Source organism: Mus musculus, chromosome 11 (assembly GCF_000001635.26).
Source record: "Mus musculus strain C57BL/6J chromosome 11, GRCm38.p6 C57BL/6J".
NCBI lineage: Eukaryota > Metazoa > Chordata > Mammalia > Rodentia > Muridae > Mus > Mus musculus.
The window spans coordinates 106,316,882-106,337,052 of NC_000077.6; the positions used below are offsets into that span (position 1 = coordinate 106,316,882).

The following is a 20,171-nucleotide window of genomic DNA, read 5'->3' on the forward strand; positions in this document are numbered from 1 at the left end:
GGAGGTAGTTCTGGGGCTCAGGTAAGTAAGGGAGGGCACGAGGGGTTGACAGGGGGTGGCTGACACCAACATCCTTTGTAGGAGGGATGTTGATGTGCCCTTTGGGTTTCATCCCCATTCATGCTAAGGAAGGAGGCAAGGGGGGGGCACCCCTGGAGGGTTATTTGTCACAGTTGGGGCCATGATGTTCCCTTGCTAGTGACCGCCTTGTCCCAGGGTTATGACACCTGTTCCTTCCTAGAACAAGAGGTCTGTGTAACCCACCCCCGCCTCTGCCCTGGGTTGTCCGAGCTACATACCCCAACATCTGGCAACCTCTCCCCTCCCCTTTCCAGAAAGATAGCATTAAAACAAGATGAGGAAGACAGGGGAGGGACAGGTGCTCAGGTGTATGGCGAGGAGTCACAGACTCCAGGATGGAAGCGGTTAGGAAGAGTGAATGAGAAGGACTCAAACTCTCCCACTCTTGCCTGAGTATCCTGTGCCTGCAGATCTTGGTTACCAGGAGAAAGGGCTGTGGAAGGACAGGGGGCTCAGATTCAAGCCCAGAGTTCCTGTCCTGTCCTGGCTTCCCCAAATTCACCATCCCCGCTTGTTGCCATTGCTGGCTTCCTCTTCCCTCAACCCTCACCCATATGGAGGTTTAAAGGAGACCACAGCCAGAGGCACCGGGTGAGGGTTTATTATAAGAACTGTACAAAGAAGCTTATCCAACAGCCTGGAGTCAGGCTGTTTCCCACCTAGACAAGGTGGGAGCTGGGCTCACTCAGCAGAGGGTTCACCGCCAGCGACAGCAGGCTCTGCTCACAGATCTTCTTCCACAGTGACTCTTACAGTTGGTGGAGAACATCAGACCTTATAGATTCCTGAGGCTCTGAGGGCCAAGCCAGGCTGGGCCAGTGTGGGAAAGACAGAGTAGCTGGGTTCTGGGCAAGGGACTACTGACTCCCACTGCAGGGACCTTCTGAGGGGACAGTCAGTACCACAGGAAGGAGGACTCAACTCCTTCTACACAAGAGACATGGGAAGGAGAAGGGGGGCGAGGCCATGGGTGTTGAGGAGAAACTGAGAAAGGGGGAGACAGAATCTCAGAAGAGGGAGCCAGAGGGACATCCAGGTGAGGCAGGGAGGCCTGAGCGAGCAGGGTAAGCAAGGAGACCCATGGCGCCCACATATGTGAATGCACGTGCGCACACATCTTGTTTTTACCACTTCCTGAGTTTTACCCAAACTGTTTATGAGAAACAAGAAGAAAAAGAAAAGGAATTTAGGCCAGAAGGCGACTCAAAGCTCAGATATGTGTTCCTCCGTGTTTACTCCCGCACAGGAAAATGCCCTTTCCCACATTTAGGGATGCTTAGATGAACAAATGGGTGGAGAAGGCAAAATGTTTATATTCTCTCTCTCTCTCTCTCTCTCTCTCTCTCTCTCTCTCTCTCTCACACACACACACACACACACACACACACAAACATTCACAGACACATGCATATCTGCAGACACAGTGGCTCACACACATACAGTCGTGCACAAACTCAGGATGAGCTCAGGCTCACAAGCACAGATGTGCAGGCACACATACAAGTGACTGCTGAATCCAGAGACCCCTGAGCAGGACCCTCATCCCCTCTTCCAAGTCTGGTCTCTGCTCTCTGAGCCTGGCGAAGTCAGATCCTGGTGAGCAGCGCTAAGCACATTGGCTTTCCTCTTGGCAGTGGTGGCGCAAGCCTTTAATTTCAGCACGTGGGAGGCAGAGGTGGGCGGATCCCTGAGTTTGAGGCTAGCCAGATCTACAGAATGAATTCCAGGATGACCAGGGATACACAGAGAAAAGAAACCCTGTCTCAGGGGGAAAAGTGGCTTTCCAGGTAGCAGGAAGACTGAGACCGAGTCTAGCGAGCCTTCTTACTGCACGCCCCAGCATCAACATATCTCCCCGTGTGCTGAGTTCTAACATTCTCAGAGTCACTTGAGGAAGCAGAGAAGGGACAGGGAAGAGATGGGCAGAGATTAAACAGGAAGAAGGAGGTCTCTCGGGCGTGATGGGGCTCCCATGAGCCCTGGCGGTCAAAGGAAGAAGGCGTGGAGACAAGGAGGAGGGAACAGACAGAGTCTTATTAGAGAGCTTCCAACCTGACCTCAGGCAGATGTGGGTGCTCAGGCTCAAGTGCATGAATGCAGCTGGCAGGACCCAGCCTGTGTGACCCATCCATGCAATCTAGAGATTCCTCAGGACAATCCTTCCACAGTTCTTCCCCCAGGGGCCAGCCAGGGGAGCTGTCCACCGGCCTGGATATGACTGGGCGAAAGGTTTCAGAAGTCATGTTTCCAGCCTGATACATCCGGATCCAGCGGCCAATTGACTTGGTGCAGCAATTTCTGTACCAGAACCGGTTCCCCTTTTCAGGGCATTCCTGAGCCGGCGAGGGGTGGGGGGAGCTGTGTCCCAGAATCATGGGGGTGAGAGGAGTAGCTAAGCTCTAGGGTCAGTGTAAGTTTGGGGGTTAAAGTTTGTCTTTGTCCTGGCTAGAGCTGGGGGACCTGGGCTCTTAAAGTAGTGACAGGAAGGTGACCAACCCCTTCATACCAACAGTATTCCCCCTGGCCGAGAGAATGTTAGAGCATCGTAAAGATTAAATCAGGAGGCGGGATCTTCAGAGCCACCTGACCCTGAGCACAATCTCCATTTCCCTCAGCCCAGGTGTCAAGCCCTGTAGAGCCCCACCCTCCTCCATCTCAAAGCCCCGTTCCCCAACTCTGCATGCAGCCTTGATGCTGCTCTCTAGACAAGAGACTCTTTGACCCCTGGGCGCACTGTCTGCCCTTGTGGTGGTGATGATGGTGGAGGAGGAGAAGGAGGAGGAGGAGTCAGGGCAGTGTCCGAGCTGCTGGGGGCTGTGACCTCCGTGGTGGGTCCAGCATCCTCTGTTGAGTCTTTCTCTTTCTCCCCCTGGCTCTGCACACCGTTGTCCTCTTTCTCAGAGCCATACATCTTGTTCATGGTGTTGGCAAGCAATCCCTCCTTCTCAGGGGCCCCATCGCCATTGCCTTCCTGGCTGTGGCGGTACATGTAAGAGGCCTGCTTCACAGAGCGCTGCAGCAGATGGCGGCGGTAAGCCCTCTGGATTTTGATAGCACACACCTCCTCCTGCTTCCTCTTGAGGGTGGTGGTGATGGGCTCATAGGAGACCTTGGAGGGGTTAGCTGCCATGAACTTCTCCTCCATGGTCTGTTTGAGAGCATCCATTTCCCCAGAGTCACCCAGTACCTCTTTGGTCAGGGCAAAGAGGATGTCCAGGCAGTGGATCTTGTCCCCGGGTACCATGGGCAGGTCTAATGTGATAAGCTTGATCTTATTGGGCTTGGCAATTTTCAAGGGCTCCTGCAGGGTGTCCACAAAGTCAGAAAGGCGGCTGTAGTCGATGAACTGAGTTGCATCGGGGTCAAACTTCTCCCAGGTCTCATAGAACATCTCGAAGTCATCCTCACAGAGGGGCTCACTGCTCTCTTCAGTGGCCACATTGAAATTCTCTAGGATGATGGCAATGTACATGTTGACCACGATGAGGAAGGAGATGATGATGTAGCTGCAGAAGAAACAGATGCCGATGGATGGGTTGCCGCAGTCACCCTTGATATTGGTGCCTGGGTTCTCCAATGTCGGGTCACAGTCTGGGGGCCCACTGTTGAGGATGGGGTTCAGAAGCCCGTCCCAGCCAGCTGACGTGGTGATCTCGAAGAGGCAGATGATACTGTTGCCAAAGGTCTCAAAGTTGAACATGTCGTCGATGCCCGACTCTTTCTTGACGTAGGCGAAGTTAGACATGCCGAAGATGGAGTAAATGAACATGACCAGAAAGAGAAGGAGGCCGATGTTGAAGAGGGCGGGCAGGGACATCATCAGGGCGAACAGCAGCGTCCGGATGCCCTTGGCCCCACGGATCAGACGCAAGACACGCCCGATCCGAGCCAATCGGATCACACGGAACAGTGTGGGTGACACAAAGTATTTCTGTATCAAGTCAGAGAGTGCGAGACCTACAGAGACAAACAGAGGCTCAGTCATGGAACTGGGGACATGGAGGGCTGGGGCCTGGCCTGGTGTGCTCAACCCTCTGAGCACGGCTTCTAGGGCTCTTAGGGGTGCAGGGGATTGCGGTGTCTTGACGGTTACAGGTGGGATATACTAAAATGGATGGGGAGAAGGGAGGAGAGAGTAGCCATGTGGCTTGTCCTCTTCTGTAAGAGGGGAGTGAGATGGCTTTGCTATGGAAAAGCAGAGCCGCGCTTGTTAAGTACATAGCAAATGTCTGGCCTACAGTAAACCCTCAGTAAACAGTAGCTATTTACTGCCATGGTTGCAGACATATCTGTTCTCCTCTTGGTCTATAAAGATTCTGGAACCCTTTTCTTATTTGTGTGTGTATTTTTACATGTATATATGTCCCTATTTGTATATATGTGTACATGTGTATGTACATGCTTGCAGGTACATTCTTATATACATATAGTGTGTGTGTGTGTGTGTGTGTGTGTGTGTGCATAGACATAGACCAGAGGAAAACCTAATATGTCATTTCTCCTCAGATGTCATCCACCTTGTTTTTTGAAACAGGGTCTCTTACTGGCCCTAGGGTCCAATGATTAGGCTAGGCTGACTGGCCAGGAACCCCTTGCTCCCCAGGGTCCCAGCAAGCATGTGTCACCATGCCCGGCTTTTTTACATGGATTCTGGGGCTCACACTTAGATCCTCATACCTCTGCAGCAAGTGCGTTATCGACTGAGCTACCACTCCAGCCCCATCTCGTGCTTTTGATTCAACATGTGGCCGTCCAAGTACACATGCACTGATCCGGCCAGTGTGTCTCAGGGTGATAGGTGGCCTATGAACAATGCCTTTGTGTATTAAAGGTGAAAGAATGGCAGACACACGTGTGTGTTTGTACATGTGTGTGTTCGCAGGTCTGCGTGCAGGAGGAAGGACTCCCCTGGATGGCTCATCTTGGTGTGGCCCTGCCAGCTCACCCACAATGGACAAGATGACAACCACGAAGTCGAAGATATTCCAGCCAATGGTGAAGTAGTAATGGCGCAGGGCAAACATCTTGAGCACACACTCCCCTGTGAAGACGATAATGAAGACCATGTTGATGTTATACAGGATGTCCACCTTGAGCTGGCTCTGGTCATCCGTCTCCACCATCATCGTCACCATGTTGAGGCAGATGAGGATCATGATAGAGATGTCAAACACCTGCTTTGTCACGAAGTCGTACACCATGCCTTGGATCTTGTTCTGCAGTGACACGGAACATGCACACGTGGGCTATGGGGTTGGGGGATATGGCCAGGACCCAGACAGGATGGGTATGGGTATGCGTGGGTGGCATGGGATGGCACAAAGATAGCGTGGGGGAGGAGGGGAGAAGGAGGAGATGGTGTAAAGGATAGTGGTGAAGGATGCCACAGAAGGGAAGACATTGTTCTCTCTCTCTCTCTCTCTCTCTCCCTCTCTCTCTCTCTCTCTCCCCCCCCCCACCGCCCCTGTGTATTCGTCAGTCTCTACTATGGGACCTTTTCTCCCTTTCTCCCTAACCAGTTCTCTCTACCCTTCTTCCCAAGTCATTGCTTGCTGGACTGTGTGGCCCTCCACATCCTGCTCCTGTCTCACAGGCCAGAGGTCCCACATGGGAAGGTGGGTCGATACTGGGAAGCTACACAGGGCTAGATGAGCGATAATCTAATAACAGGAGCCCAGAGACACTTGTTGTGCTTGGGAGCAGCGCCTTTGTGAGGTTATGAGTCCCCAAAGGTGGTGGGCAGAGCACAGGCTGCACTGACTCCTGCTGGCCTCATAGGCAGCAGCCTGTTAGAAGTTACAGGAGGAGGGCCCAGAACCTGGTACCTGAGGCCGGGGGATTGGCTTCTGGGGCTTCTTGGAGCCAAGCTTCTTCATCGCATTGTAGTATTTCTTCTGTTCCTCTGTCATGAAGATGTCTTTCCCTCCAAAGTATAGTAGGACAGAGACAGTAAGACTGAGTTGGGTTCCTTTCCCTGCTTCCAGGACCCCCTACTTCAAACACCACCTTGAAGGTGGCGTTACCCTTGAAAAGGTGTCTGATTGGGGAGACAGAGCTTTGGAGGGACCAGGTAGAGCAGCAAATAATGGAGAAACTGGGCCTGCAGAAGTGGGGGAGGGGATGAGTCAGGCAGTGGTGGCGCATGCTTTTAATCCCAGCACTTGGGAGGCAGAGTTTGAGGCTAGCCTGGACTACAGAGTGAGTTTCAGGACAGCCAGGGTTACCCAGAGAAACCCTGTCTCAAAAAACCAAAACCAACCAAGCAACCAAACAAACAAAAAACCCGACAACAACAGAGAGAGAGAGAGAGAGAGAGAGAGAGAGAGAGAGAGAGAGAAGAAGGAGGAAGAGGAGGAGGAGGAGGAGGAGGAGGAGGAAGGGAGGAGGAGGAGGAGGAAGGGAGGAGGAGGAGGAAGAGGAGAAGAAGAAGAAGAAGAAGAAGAAGACAACGACGACAATGGGTAAGGGGCAAAGAGGGTTGTTTCAGGTCAATTTCCCAGTTTCAGGTTAAATTCTACCAGTGCTTCACTAATGAGTCCTTAGTCTGTATCTTCATAGTTTCATTTATTGTTATTGAGATAGGGTCTTTCTTTACAGCCTAGGCTGGCCTCAAATACACACTATATAGCCTAGGCTGTCCTACAACTTATGAACTTACTGTCTCAGATATGTTAGTGATAAAATTCCAGGTGTATTACCATGTCTGTCTCTACATCAATCTCATTTTACAGATCAAAAAAATGAGGCTCACGGGGTCAAGCCCCTACTCAGTCCCTAGTGAGATTTTCCATCCATGCTTGCTGCCCCAGGCATCTAGGTCAGTGACTGCTTGGGGCTGCCCAGGCAGCTCCTGCCTCTAGGAAAGAATAGATGGATGGGGGCAGGGAGCCTTTGGAGAGGGCCAGATACTCATCTTCTTCTTCTGTTGGTTGAAGTTGTCAATGATGACGCCAATGAAGAGATTGAGGGTGAAGAAGGAGCCGAAGATGATAAAGATGACGAAGTAAAGGTACATGTAGAGGTTCACCTCGTAGTCTGGCTGCTCCTCTTTCTGCAGGATGGGGTACACACATGGAGTTTCTCTTTGATCCCCATAGTACTGTGAGGAGGATGCCCCTCCTCCCCAGGCTGCTGGTCTTCCAAGGAGATAGTGTGGTGGGGTGAAGGTGTCAGGTGAGAGTGGGGAGGACAGAATGGACCGCTATTGCTGCTCCTCCAACTTACCAACTCAGTGACCCCACTCACCTCCCGGGAGTCCACAGCTGCATACATGATGTCCATCCAACCCTTGAAAGTGGCCTGAGAGATCACGGCAGGGCATGAGGGGGAGGGGCTCCACCACACACCACCATTCATGTTCTTCCCCCACTTCCCTGATCAAGCCTGCCCCCGAGACCACCTGCCACCCCACTGGGTTCTGATCCGATGAGGCACAACCAGGCACTTCTACCCATTTCTGAGTAGGCTCAGTGGGTGCCACTCACCACCTGAAGAAGAGAGAGGTAGCCGAGACCCACGTTGTCATAGTTGACCTTGACGTTCATCCAGCGGACCTGGCCGGTGTACATGAGGCTCTCACACTCGGACTTGTTGTTGACCACAGAGATGTCGAATCTCTCGGAGGTGGTTGTGTTGATGCAGTAGTAGAACTTTCCAGCAAACAAGTTGACCCCCATGATGCTGAAGATGAGCCAGAAGATGAGGCAGACAAGGAGCACGTTCATGATGGAAGGGATGGCTCCCAGAAGGGCGTTCACCACCACCTAGGGGCCAGGGTGGTGGTTGGGGTCATTGCTAGAGCCACTCCCTGGCATCTGACAGGGGGCTCCCAGCTAAGATCAGCTAGGGGACCATGCAGGAGCTAAGCACTGCCACTCAGAAAGGGGCAGTGTTAGCCAGCCTGGGTGTGAGAGGAGTCTGCTGGGGTCTCTGTGTGTAGGGTAAATGGTAGGATTAGAAGCTACCATGCTGGTCTTCTAGAAAGGCTCTCTGCTTGGCTGGAGTCATTAAGGCAGAGTAAAGGGGCCAGGCTTCTCTGGAAGCAGCCCAGGTCATGGATCACAAAGCACAAGACAAACATTGCTTTCTCAGCCCCCATAGGAAACTCAGCCCACGTGACCCGGCTGTGACCCGGCTTGGCTCACTGCTTCTGTGAGAGACACAGAAATGGCCTAAAAAAGAAACCACCTAGATCTGTGAAGCAACAGGATTCAGGATCAGGTTCCTGACCCTCACCAGCCCCAGCCATACAGGCCTACCATGCTGCGTTAGTCTTGGCTGGATCTGAGAACCGCCACGATCCTTCTTTAGGCCTTTTGAGACCGGGTCTCGTATATCCTACGCTGGACTTGAACTTGCCATATAGCTGAGGGAGACCTCAAGTTTTTGCCACCGCCTCCTGAGCGCTGGGGTCAGAGGGTGTGTGCCACCACACCTCATGTATGAATCTCAGGGGGTTGTCCTGAGCTTACTGCATGCCAGATAAGCACTCGACCATCAGAGCTTACCCTAGCCTGAGTAGTTTCCTTTTAAGTAAGGGCTATGTCATGACCTCTGGACAGAGTTGGTGGCAGGAGCAGGGGTGGGGGCGAGGGGGTGCTGTGTTTCTTCAAATCACTCAGTTGGCTCTGAGCAGATTATTAGTGGGCAGAGGTCTCAGCACCAGGACTGGGGGCCTAGCCTTAGGCCAGCATCTTACATAAACTAGGAAGGGCAGGGTGCTTAGTCTGAGCCTGCTGCTGCCCTGGAATGAGTCTCATCTCCTGTCAGTGGGGGAAGTCCCACTGGTCGTGCCCTGTGTTTACCTGTTATTTCCTCTCTCACAGGCCTTTGGGGATCTTTTCTAAAGTGCCCCCGAACCCAAGGACATGATTCCATGCTCAAGAGGGACAGGCTCAGAACTGAAGCAGACAGAAATACTTGTTCACGTGCTCATGTTACAGGGCCCTATGGGGGGCCCCCAATCTGAGTTGGGAGCCCCCATGAACCAGCAGGTAGATCTTTCTTCCTGGTCTTGCCTCAAGCCTTCCAGGCCACTGCAGCAGCCTCTGCTGCCCTCCAGTGGTAGCAGAGTTAAGTTTAGAATCTACTAGAACCTGGGGTGGGAATGGGGTTACCTGGAGATAGGTCACAGCCCTAAACCTCAGTGTTCCTCTATCCACTACTCACCCTCATGCCTTCAAATCGGGACAGTGCCCTCAGAGGTCGCAGGGCCCGGAGCGTGCGCAGGGATTTGATGGGCCCCAGCTCAGAGTAGCCCAGCCAGTTAGCCACCAGACTGATGATGGAGACCTGGAAGAAGTGCATGCTCAGGAGGTGGAGGGTCCCTGGCTTTCTTCTAGCCTGGGACACATGAGAGAGATACCCCAGTTTCTGTGTGTCTCCTGTAGACCCCATCCCTGATGGATAATCCTGTCTTCTGGGAAGAGTAGGCTTGTGGCCTCTAGCACCTGTAGGACCAGGGTTCACCTCAATGATGTCACCTACAACCATAATTGGGAAGGACAGTACCCATCTCCTCAGGTTCCGTGTATCTATCAAAGAGCATATAAGAATTACACTGGCAGGGAGCATAAGGCTCCAGGTCTGGGCTGTCATGTCTGGGAAGGAAGAGGCTGGTCTATAGGGAGCAGTGCTAACCTGGGAGGTCTGACTGTGTAGATTCAGATAGGTCCTACCTCCCAGAGCCTGGGTTATCTAAAGGCCATGACATCCGGCTGTGTGGCCAGATCCAGGAGACTCACATCCACAATGAGGAAGTCGAGCCAGCACCAGGCGTTGGTGAAGTACACCTTGAAGCCGTAGGCCACCCACTTTAGCAGCATCTCCAGGATGAAGATGTAGGTGAAGACCTTGTCAGCATATTCCAGGATGGTTTGGATGACTCGCCGCTGTTCAATGTAGATGTCCTCGAAGGCCTGGGGACACCAGTATAACCCACAATGACCAGGGGCTCAGCAGCTGGGGCAGCAAGCTCTGTTCCCCATCCTGCCTGCTGTTGCTGGTTTCACGGGACATAGGCTGTAGCACCTCTGGGAATCTTCCATTCCCAGCCCTATCATCAGGAGGGGGAGGGGCAAGATGCCTGGTAGGGAAGGAGGCTTAGCTCTCAACTCTCTGCTGGGGGTCCACAATAACGTTATCTTCAGTTCTGACCGCCCTTAACTCCAAATTCCCAGGGCCCACCTACCTTCCTATTGGCTGAGGGGACAGGGTTTTCAAAACAAAGGGACCAATCTTTTACTTTAAGAAACTGACGTTGAGTGGGGAAATGCCTTATCTGTCGTGCAAGCATGAGAGCTGAAGTTTGGATCCCCAGAACCTGTATGGAAGCCGGGTGGCAGCAGCAGCCTGCCTGAAACCCCAGGCTTACAGGAGACAGAGACAGGGAATCCCTTAAACAGCCCAAACATCGAGCTCTGAGTTCAGTGAGAAACCCTGCCTTAATGCAAAAGATGGAGAACAATTGAGAAAGACATGATATGGAAGCCTTAGGAAGCAAGGCACCCATTCCTGCTCCCGCCCTGTCCCCTGGGGGAGGGTGCCTACCAGGGCCCCGCTGCTGAGCAAGATCATGAAGACGATGAAGGTCTCAAACCAGTTGTGCTCAACAATCTTGAAGCAGGCCCTGCGGAGTGTCCACCACATTTTCCCGCGGCCCTGGGAGATGTCCACATAGAGGCAGGGGCAGCGCTTCACACAGGCTGGGAGGCAGGACGGGAACATGTCACTGGCCTTCGGATGTTTCAGAATGCACCTCCCCACCCTCTGCCATGCTACCCCAAGACTGGGGCCCCACCTCCTCCCCACAACTGGCTCCATCTGGTTCACACAGCAGGGACTCAGGGACTCTCTACAGCCCAAAACTAAAATGCTTCACAAGGAGGCTCAGGACGCCAGCTCTTCCCATGATCCCCCATCTCAACAAGCCTAGGCTCTTTGGTAAAATGCCTCTGGGGCTCAAGTGTCGGCTCCCCAGGTAAGGCAAGGTGAGCAGAACCATTTCTGTGGTTCTCCTCTGGCCTGGGTGTGGGTGTGGTCTGTAGGGGTGGCCTCACCCTCTGTGAAACACTCCTCAGGTAGCTCCCCCTCAGGGTTCTCCTCAGCCTGCTCCTCAGGGTCCTCTTCGGGGGGCTTGTAGTCAGCTGTGCTGCAGACGGAGGAGTTCCCGTCGTACAGAGGCTGTAGTGGCTTCTGTGGGGACCACAGGGCATGTGACTCCTAGGTCCCAAGAGATCCCTTCATTCTCCCAATAGGTGGGAGTAAGGGAGACCAGAGAGAAAGAAGAGAATAGAGCAGGAGCCACTCATCCATTAGTTCATTCATTCATTCATTCATTCATTCACTCAGCCCTTATAAAACTACCACTGTGCCCTGGCAAAGGCACCCTAGTGACAAAAATGTCCTCAGTTCTGCCCTCGTGGTACGTGGCATCTAGGAAAGCACAGGGGTGACGTGAGGAAGCCTGGGGAGGAGAGTGGGGAGGACGGGAGATGGGCTGAAGGATGGCTGGGGGGGGGGCTGGTTGGCTCAGCCCTGTGGGGTCCTAGGAGGTGTAGGGATATATGAAGGAGTCAGTAGAAGAAAAGAGGCCTGAAGGTGCTTTTGCAGGAGCAAGGTTAAGAAGCGGAGCCAAGACAGATCTGGGCTGCCACAGCTGCAGAGAGCAGGCACATGGTGCCCCCAGAGTCCAAGCCTTGCCACCCCCAGGGTCTATTTGGCTGAGAGACCCAGAAAGGATGGAAAGTTTTCCCCAGCCAAGGCTCCGGTGTGGCGCCAAGGGAATCTGATCACGGTGGGGGCAGGGTGTGGTGGCAGGGTGTGGGGGCAGGGTGTGGGGGCAGGGTGTGGGGGCTGGTACTCTGGCTTAGCTAAGTTTCCTCCCACCTCCTAGCACTGTCCCAGGCCAGATTCTCAGGCTGGCCTCCATGCTTCAGGGAGATCCTTCACGGTGAAATCTCTGAAGAGAAAGATGAATTGGGCAGTCCCTCCCACCTGTGTGCATGTGTGCCTGTGTGAGTGTGTGCATGTATGTGTATGTGCACATATGTGTGCATGTGTGTGTGTGTTCTCATGCACATGTAACTAGGGCAGTAGTCTGAAAGCCAAGAGTGGGCGGGTCTTGCTGCCAATTGACAGAAGGGAAACTGAGGCACAGAGCATTTGATCAATCAGGACATACACTGGACTGCTGGCTTCACCTTTGCAAATTAACTCCCATGATTGCCCTTTAAGCTCTGCTTGCAGCCCCTCAGATATCTTGCCTCCCCAGAGTCAAGGACCTACTACTCTCTAGCTAGCCCCTCCTCCACTGAGTTCCTCATACCGAGGTCGAGGTTGGTGCCACGTTTCCTAGGGTATTTATAGCACAGTAGGCACTCAAACCTCTGCTAAGTCAACGAATCACATACTGGTGTGTGTTGGGGGCTGGGATAAGGAGTCAAGAGTTTTCAGGGCAAAGTTCATTAGATTCTAGTGCCCTAACGGGCCCGGGGCAGAAGGGTGTCATGGGTAAATGTCCCTTGCTTCCATCACATATTAATCCTTTTCCTATTAGGGCTGCAAGAAAAGTGAGGGGACTCAAAGCCAGCTCACCCCGGGCAGCCCTGACAGGGTCCCAGACTCTAAAGGTGACCACCACCTGTGTCTCCCAACTCCTGTTGGGTTTTCTATCCTTGTATCCTTGCCCTGGCCCTGGTACCCAGCCCTACACAAGGAAGATTGGAACAGTCCCAGAGGAATTCTACATAGAAATGTGAACATGCCATTATCAGCCAGCACGGGGGCCTCAGGGTTTCGGATCAGATCTGAACATATTTGGAGCAAAGACTTAGCAGGGCCTTCAAGCCCAGAGAAATATTTAAGAGAGGCCTCTTGGGTTCCTAGGGGTGGTGCTGATGTGCCACAGATAGGAACATTTGTCGAAGAATGCCATGTGGTCCTAGAAAGGGCCACCAGGTGGCATTCTTTAAAGAAATTTAAAGCTAGGTCTTATTGGCTCTTATCCTCTGCAGGCAGACACGCAATGGCCTCACCTTGATGTCCTCAGGCTCCGAGAAGGTGTCAGTCTCCTCCTCTGTGGGCATTTCCAAGTCGGACTCCTCGGAGGCAATGGGCACATGGATAGTGAGGTAGGGGTTGTTGATGAAGTTAAGGTGGTCCATCTCGATGCTGGAGCGGGGTCCATCAGTCAGGCCCACGTGGTTCAGGATATGATTGTCTTTCAGCTCCTTGTTCCCATCTTCCGGAGGTGGTTCCTTCTTCTCATCCTCGGGAGGGCTCTCCCCGTTTTCCCCAGCACCCCCAGGCTCCCCGAGACTGAGCATTATGTCTTTGAGGCTCAGGATCTTGCCATGCAACAGCCCCAAGAGGAAGGTTTTGGCAAAGGCGATGCCCCACTTGATACGCCCGATGGCGATCTGTAGGTTGTTCATCTCACCATCTTCATCTGACGCTGCCAGACTGTCAGCGCTGAAGGAACTCAACAGGAGAGCCAGGAACAGATTCAGGACCTGGGAAGCAAGGGACAGATGGCCTCAGGACAGCCCGGGTCTGGGGGATACCACCTTCATTCATCATGGGGTCCTCAGGACTATACAGTGGAACTGCCTCATGTTGGGTACTTAAAAGGGCGCCATCTATCGGGCAGTGGTGGTACACACCTTTAATCCCATCACTCAGGAGGCAGAGGCAGGCAGATCTCTGTGAGTCTGAGGCCAGCCTGGTCTACAGAGTGAGTTCTAGGACAGACAGGGGTGTGTAGAGAGACTTTGTCTCAAAAACAATCAAATAAATAAATAAATAAATAAATAAATAAATAAATAAATGGGGTGCCATCTAGTGAGGTGTTCATGATTGCCAGCAGGAGGGTGGGTTGCTGGTATCATTCCTCCTTGATATGGAAACTGGGCTCACATCTGTCATAGGACCGTGCTGCTCAAAGCAGTGGCAGGGTCCACCAGATGACAGAGGCTCTGACTGTGGCTGCCCTGTGCTTCCTCTGTTGGGAAAAGAAGAACAAAACTCAACTCCGAGCTCCTAAAACTTTTTAGAATCTTAATCTTTTTAGTTCACTTTCAAAAGGAAGTCTTAGGTAGCCCTCGTTATCCTAATACTCACTATATAACCTAAGCGGGCCTTGAACTAGAGATCTTCCTGCCTCAGACTCCTGAGGGGTGGCATCAAAGGCATGTACCACTCACTTGCCTGGAAACCCTAATCTAATCACGGATGTGCCCCCCCGCCCCCCGCTTCTTGGATTAAATAGAACTTGTAAAAAAAATTAATGTGTGTGTTTGTGTGTGTCTAAGGCAATAGTCCCTGAAACTGGAGTTATAGGAGGTTATAGCTATCAGGTTCTTTCACATCCAAGACTTGAAGCTGGGTCCTCTGTTTAACCACTGTGCCATCTCTCTAGTCCTTAAATGAGGCCACTCCCCTGGAGCAGGGGAGCTCAGCTGGGGGTCTTCTCCTCTGCTGCTTGTCCCCTGCTGCTCTGGGAGGGACATCTGACCTGCAGCCTCCCTACCCACTCTGGTTTCCTTCCCTCATCTCTGCGGACTGGGTCTTAAAAAAAAATCACAAGTCAACCCATCCAGATCCTCCATTTTATTGACCAAGGGACAATGACTACACACCTGTCACGTGGCCTCAAGGAGCCCACAGCCTGGAGAAGCAGGCCTTCGACCAGACAAATCCAATACCGTGGTCAGAGGTGGCAATAGAAACTAGGGGGGTAAATTTTAGCACCATGCTACCACAGTTCAGCCTATTAGCTGTCCGGATATCCTATGCCTCTGTTCCCTTATCTGTACGATTCAGGTAGTTCCAGCACATTGTGATGGCTAGAAGATCAATACAGATAGAACACTTAATAGGTACTTGAATTGGCAGCTATTATACACACGCTGTGCTAAGTATAAAGACTGAATGAGTGGGCAACCCCAAAGTTGGGCTAGTGTTTTGTGAGTAAGAAAACTGAGTCCCCAAGAGGTGGAATGATTTGTCCTGAGTCAGACAGCACAGCCAGGACAAGATCTCAGGTTTCTAGCATCATTATACAACCTTAATAGAGCACCACTCCTTTATACTACAAGATGAATTGAATCCCGGGAGGCTTGCAATATGGCGGCCCTCCCTCCCACCAGTCTTTAAACAACAGGATGAAGGTGAAGCTGTCTGGGGTGGTTGGTCATAGCTTCTGCCTGACAAGGGCATAGCTAAGGTCTTGCTCTCCTGGGTATGAGGGAATGAGGGAGCTTATGTGTGAGAATCTACTGTCCCTGACTGTCTTCATGGGCTCCACTGCCTGGCACCATCAGTGTCCTCCCAAGGTCTTCTCATTATCGGCTTAATGATCAGGTTAACATGGAATCTCTCAAAATTATGTTAGAATCTTTTCAGAGGAATGCGCTTAGAGTCACTGCCCCACATCCCATACCTTCCTGCCATTGCCCCCACCCACATTTACTGGTCTTTCTTCTCCCTCTGGGGAGGGGACATCCAGCTGCCAGAAACACATTTGAGATGGGAATTAGCTGCTCTCTGGGTCAGCAGGGTTTGCACACGGCTCCTGCCTGGGACAGAAATAGCTTCCTCAGGCAAAGAGAGGGGGAGGGGGCAAAAGAGGGAGGGCACGTTCCCTAGGGGGCTCTGTGGGGTAGGGTACTTGTTCCTGGTCCTTTACCTTTTTACAGTAACCCAGAGGAAGTGATCAGGTGCCAAGGCTGCGGAGGGTATGAGTGCTCACGAGCCCTGGCAGGGTGCCTTGGTGCCCTCTGGCAGACACCTGCTTCTCTGTAAGCCTGAGAGGGAGAGGGTTGAGAGGGGTGAGAGGAGACAGCACCCAAGGAAATGGGCACAGTCTCTCCCTGGGCTGCTGCAGGCCATCTGAGCTAATGGGGGGAGTCACAGAGATGGGCTGGAAAAGAGCTGGTAGGGTGTGTGTGTGTGTGTGTGTCTGTCTGTCTGTCTGTCTGTCTGTCTGTGTCTATGTGCATCTGCGTCTGTGTCTGCATCTGTGTCTGTGGTGTATCAGTGCACAGAGGCAGTGCAGTGTCATGACTACAGATTCAGGAGTCAGAAAGCTTGGCTTCAAATATAGTAGCTCTGAGCCTTTGCTTCCTGGTCCAGCTGTCCCAGGGTGGTGAGGATGGAGTGAATACTCAGACCCAGCACAGGACTCTGGGCAAATGCTTGACCAAGTACTGCTGGCATCAAGGTTACTAAGTCACTGCCACTCTCACTGATGCTCTGGTTATTAGAGCCCCACACCCAGTCCCACTTCAGCATCTCAAGAGCTGGGCATTTCAGGGCCATGCCGCCTCCAGTGTGGAGACAGTATTCCCTGCTTCACAGAGCTGTGTTGTCAGAAGCTTCAGGCTAATGGCTGGAGCTCCCCTCCCCAAGGGGAGACAGTAGCCAATTTTATTATAATAATTATTAACCCAAAGCTACCCATCGGTAACATCTGGCCTCCTTGAACTTAGAGCCTAAGTATTGAGACCTGTGCCCTGTAACTCTTATGACCACATCATTGGGTATCCCTGTTTTCCAGATAGAACCTTATAGATAGAATCCAGATAGCTAGGCATCCCTGTTTTCCACCAAGAAAAAAAAGAGGTGAAAATTACTGCGAAGCATGTGCCAGTGAGATGACCAGAAATGTAAAAGGGCTTGTCACAAAAATGGTCACACATTCTCTCTCTCTTACACACACACACACACACACACACACACACACACACACACACAAATGGTCACACATTCTCTCTCTCTTACACACACACACAAAAATGGTCACACATTCTCTCTCTCTCTTACACACACACACACACACACACACACAAATGGTCACACATTCTCTCTCTCTCTTACACACACACACACACACACACACACACACACACACACGGTGGAGCATGCTTGCAAACCTCAGTGCTTGAGTAGCTGAGGCAGGAAGATCTTGAGTTCAAGAATAGCCAAGGTAACAAACAAAGAAACAAACACACAAAAAGTGGCACAAAATGTTCTTGACTGCCCTTGTACAAAGAGCTAAGACTCCTAACTCTTTTAGCCACCCCAGCCCTTGAATCTACAGTCACAAACTTTGACTTCAAGCATGCCATCCCCCTGACTTCAGAACACTCTCTGAGGAACTGCAGTTCTGATTTCTCTCCTGTAGCTGTCCCACGGTCTCCTCCAGCTGGGGTGACACCCCCTCCCCCATCAGCACCAGCCCCCAGCCAGAGCTCAGCGATATCTGAGAAGCCCTGACCCAGCAGCCCACAATTCCTCCAGTCTTTGTGAAGGACATGTGGGCAGCCACTTCCACCCTCTGTTGCCCAGGGCAAGTGTCAGCCACCACAGGGGGCAGCTGAAGGCAGCACTAAGGAGCCCTGATGGAAGAGAGCTCTACCCCAAGTGGTAGTGGAGGATTTGGCCCCACCCTAGCCACAGATATGTTGGCCAGCTAGACCATGAGCCTCACCCCTGTCCTGCCTGCATCTCTTCCATGCACAGCACCCCCCCCCAAAAACCCTGGGTGTGCACACACAAATACAGCCTACAAGCTAGACATGGTACACAGCTTTACTAATGGGCCTCAGGAAACCGAGGCAGGAGGACTGCTGAAAGTTCTAGGCCAGTCTTGGATTATAGAGTGAGTCTCAAAAACAAACACTGTCTCTGAACCAGTGTGGCGCTCTGAGCCTAAGCTCTGGAGTTTGCAGAACTAAATTCTCCAAGGCTGGGGACAGGAACCTGTTTTAAGAAACTCCTACAGATTGTTAGGCGTACAATTTTGAAGCTCACTGAGAGGAGTCGTATAAAATTACCATCTTGGGAGGCGGGGCATAGAAAACATTTTTAAAGTTAGATTTCTTCATTTTATTTTATATATATTTTGCCTGTGTCTGTGTGTGTGTGTGTGTGTGTGTGTGTGTGTGTGTGTGGTGTACCACATGAGTGCCTGGTGCCAGAGGAGGTCAGAAGAGGACATTGATCCCTTGAAACTGGAGCTATGGATGATTAGAAACCACCATGTGGGTGCTGGGAACTAAACCCAATCCTCTGCAAAAGCAACAAGTGCTTTTAACTGCTGAGCTATCTCTCCAGCCCCCAGTGGTTTTTGTTGTTTGTTTGATTGTTTGTTAGACAGCCTTGCTCTAGAGCCCAGGCCGTAGGGGCATTCACTAACTAGCCCAGACTATATTTGAACTCTCCGAGATCCTCCGTATCAGCTTCCAGAGTGCTGGGATTATGGTGTCCACCACCACCAGGCCCCCAAAGACCAAGAATTTTATACAGCTATACCTTAATGAACAAGCCCCTCAAAAGAGAAAGAAAGGAACTTGACATGCTTCATGGATTTCCTATGTAAGAGTCAGGAAGCTCGCCTGACAGCCTCACTTACCACCAGGTTGCCAATGACCATGACCATGAGGAAGACGGTGAGGCACATGGCCTGGCCGGCCACTTCCATGCAGTCCCACATGGTCTCGATCCACTCCCCACAGAGGATGCGGAAGACGATGAGGAAGGAGTGGAAGAAATCGTGCATGTGCCAGCGGGGCAGGCTGCAGTCTGAGGCAATCTTGCACACGCATTCCTTATAGCTCTTGCCAAACAGCTGCATGCCCACCACGGCGAAGATGAAGACGATGATGGCCAACACCAGGGTCAGGTTGCCCAGCGCACCCACTGAGTTGCCAATGATTTTGATGAGCATGTTGAGTGTTGGCCATGACTTGGCCAGCTTGAAGACACGCAGCTGCCAAGAAGAGACAATCCGAGTATGAATGAGTTTTGGGTCCACCAGCCAACCCCAATCCCAGCGAGCCCCAGGAGGAAGAGCAATGTCCAACAGTCTTAAACCCCACCTTCCTGATGAGCAACTTCAGTTTGTCTCTCTGTTATTGGATGTTTATGTCTTACCCCTCCTGTCATCCACATTTAAAAGTAAGATGTTCTTATCCATTGAAGATAAAGTCTGAAGTATTTACAAGCAAGATTATATACCAGGATTTGCTTTAATGTATTCTCTTCAGGGCTGGAGAGATGGCTTAGCAGTTAAGAGCACTGACTGCTCTTCCAGAGGTCCTGAGTTCAAATCCCAGCAACCCCATGGTGGCTCACAACCATCTGTAATGAAATCTGATGCCCTCCATGAAATCTGACGACCTCCTCTTCTGGTGTGTCTGAAGACAGCTAAAGTGTACTCACGTATAATAAATAAATAAATCTTTAAAAATTAAAAAAAAATGTTCTCTTCAATAAGAGGAGATCATTGAAACAAGAATTGCAGTGTGTGGGGCTGGAGAGTTGGCTCTGCAGTTAAAAGCACAGACTGCTCTTCCAGAGGACCTGTGCTCAGTTCCCAGCACCCATATTTGGTGGTCCACAACCACCAACAACTCCAGCTCCAGGGGATCCAACATCCTCTTCTGGATTCTACAAGCACAGACATGTGGCATACAGACACACACACATATAAAATTTAAAATATTTTTAAAGATAAAATTACGATCAATATGGTGGTGGCTGTTGGGTTGGAGACAGACACCCAAGGGGCTATTATACTTCTGCTACACTCTCTGCTGTTTGCACCCTCCTGATGACGTTTAAAAAATAGGAGTGAGCCGGGCGTGGTGGCACACGCCTTTAGTCCCAGCACTCGGGAGGCAGGGGCAGGCGGACTTCTGAGTTCGAGGCCAACCTGGTCTACAAAGTGAGTTCCAGGACAGCCAGGGCTATACAGAGAAACCCTGTCTCGAAAAACAAAAAACAAAACAAAACAAAAAAAGGAGTGAACTTCAAGAGGTAGAGCAAAAATTAGTAATTCCTAAGCCCCAAGCTTGTTACTAACTCATAATGAGGATTTGTCTTCCTTCAGGCCTGCAACATGGAGCTGAAGTCTAAGGTCACCTAACGTTGGCTCCCAAGGCTATCATTTCGGTGCCTGACCCCAGCCCTGGGTAACAGAAAGGAAGGACTCTCTTTCTCCTACTTTACAGTTTAGCTTCCAAGGGGCCAAGTGGCATGCACAGGGCAGCCTCTTAGGGAATCTCCTCCCACCCTCCTCAGCCCCTGGG

At 51.7% G+C, this 20,171-nt stretch overlaps 1 protein-coding gene across 3 annotated transcripts in view; it reads right to left on the reverse strand.

Annotated features, from left to right (window-relative positions):
* Positions 1 to 663: 663 nt before the first annotated feature.
* Positions 664 to 20,171, reverse strand: part of Scn4a (sodium channel, voltage-gated, type IV, alpha) — a 48,015-nt gene continuing 28,507 nt past the window's right edge. Inside the window, exons 14-25 of one of the 3 annotated variants that reach the window (XM_006531987.3) lie at positions 18,494 to 18,850; positions 13,116 to 13,592; positions 11,139 to 11,274; positions 10,630 to 10,784; positions 9,825 to 9,998; positions 9,250 to 9,372; positions 7,566 to 7,844; positions 7,327 to 7,380; positions 6,995 to 7,132; positions 5,907 to 6,011; positions 5,027 to 5,297; positions 664 to 4,038 (exon numbers count right to left, since the gene is read on the reverse strand). In XM_006531987.3, coding sequence (XP_006532050.1) covers positions 2,783 to 4,038; positions 5,027 to 5,297; positions 5,907 to 6,011; positions 6,995 to 7,132; positions 7,327 to 7,380; positions 7,566 to 7,844; positions 9,250 to 9,372; positions 9,825 to 9,998; positions 10,630 to 10,784; positions 11,139 to 11,274; positions 13,116 to 13,592; positions 18,494 to 18,850 — 3,525 coding nt within the window. In that variant the 3' untranslated portion in view covers positions 664 to 2,782. Of the gene's footprint in view, positions 4,039 to 5,026; positions 5,298 to 5,906; positions 6,012 to 6,458; positions 7,133 to 7,326; positions 7,381 to 7,565; positions 7,845 to 9,249; positions 9,373 to 9,824; positions 9,999 to 10,629; positions 10,785 to 11,138; positions 11,275 to 13,115; positions 13,593 to 18,493; positions 18,851 to 20,171 lie in introns of those variants that run through there. The other 2 variants (NM_133199.2, XM_030245472.1) reach the window with 2 other exon arrangements.